The following is an 898-nucleotide window of genomic DNA, read 5'->3' as shown; positions in this document are numbered from 1 at the left end:
TGCTGCTATGCAGCGAGCAGCAACAGACACAGCAGCAGATTGGTCTTCTTCTGCTGCTCCTGCTGCTGCTTATGCTGCAGCAATACGGCAGCAGCAAAGCGTACTAAGAGATGTTTACTATAGAGTGAGATGCGCTGGGGGCGGCAGCATCCCGCTGCTGCTGCAGCAGCAGCTGTGGCTGCATATAAAAAACCAAACCATTGAGGATGCTGCTGCTGCTTTCGTGCTGCTGCTGCTGCAGCTGCCTGTAGATACACCACAAACAGGGTTTGCTGCTGCTGCTGCTGCTGAAGCTATTAAAGATATCATCAAAGAAGCAATGCTGCAGTACCAAAAAGCTGCTGCTGCTGCTGCTGCTGCTGCTGCACAAGACCCAGCAGCAGCAGCAGCAACACCAGCAGCAGCAGCAGCAGCAGCAGCAGCAGCAGCAGCAGAAAGGCCGCTGGTTCCCCCCCTAGATGTAGATGAGAGAGACTATGACGTTATTGTTGAGGTCTCTTCTCGGTCTGCTGCTGAGCAGCAGCAGTGGTGCATGCAGCAGCAGCAGCACAGCAGCAGCAAACTGCTGCTGCTGCAGCGGCTGCAGCAGCAACTGCTCGCTAGGCTGCAACAGCAGGGGCTGCTGCACCTCTAATCTATTTTAACTTATTACGATTTATAATTCCTTTGCTACCGCTGCTGCTGCTGCTGCTGCTGCTGCTACTGCTACTGCTACTGCTGCTGCTGCTACTGCTGCTGCTGCTGTTCATGCTGCTGCTGGTGCTGCTACTGCTGCTGTCCGTGCTGCTACTGCTGCTGCTGCTACTGCTGCTGGTGCTGCTTTCCATGCTGCTGCTGTTCATGCTGCTGCTGTTGTTGTTGTTGCTGCTGCTGCTGCTGCTGCAGCAGCAGCAGCATG

General features: G+C 55.0%; 1 protein-coding gene across 1 annotated transcript in view; it reads left to right on the top strand.

The window, feature by feature from the left end:
* The window catches only part of EMH_0084480 (uncharacterized protein), a gene marked incomplete at both ends in the record, with an annotated part of 2,531 nt that extends 1,897 nt beyond the window's left edge, over nt 1–634 (top strand). The window contains 1 exon segment of the mRNA XM_013500765.1: nt 3–634. Within this exon segment, the coding sequence (XP_013356219.1) occupies nt 3–634 (632 nt within the window).
* Between the last annotated feature and the right edge of the window lie 264 nt (nt 635–898).

Source organism: Eimeria mitis, genomic scaffold (assembly GCF_000499745.2).
Source record: "Eimeria mitis Houghton genomic scaffold, Emh_scaff5819, whole genome shotgun sequence".
In the NCBI taxonomy this organism is placed as follows: domain Eukaryota; phylum Apicomplexa; class Conoidasida; order Eucoccidiorida; family Eimeriidae; genus Eimeria; species Eimeria mitis.
Note: the sequence above shows the minus strand (reverse complement) of the source record. Positions and strands in the feature narration are given on the sequence as shown.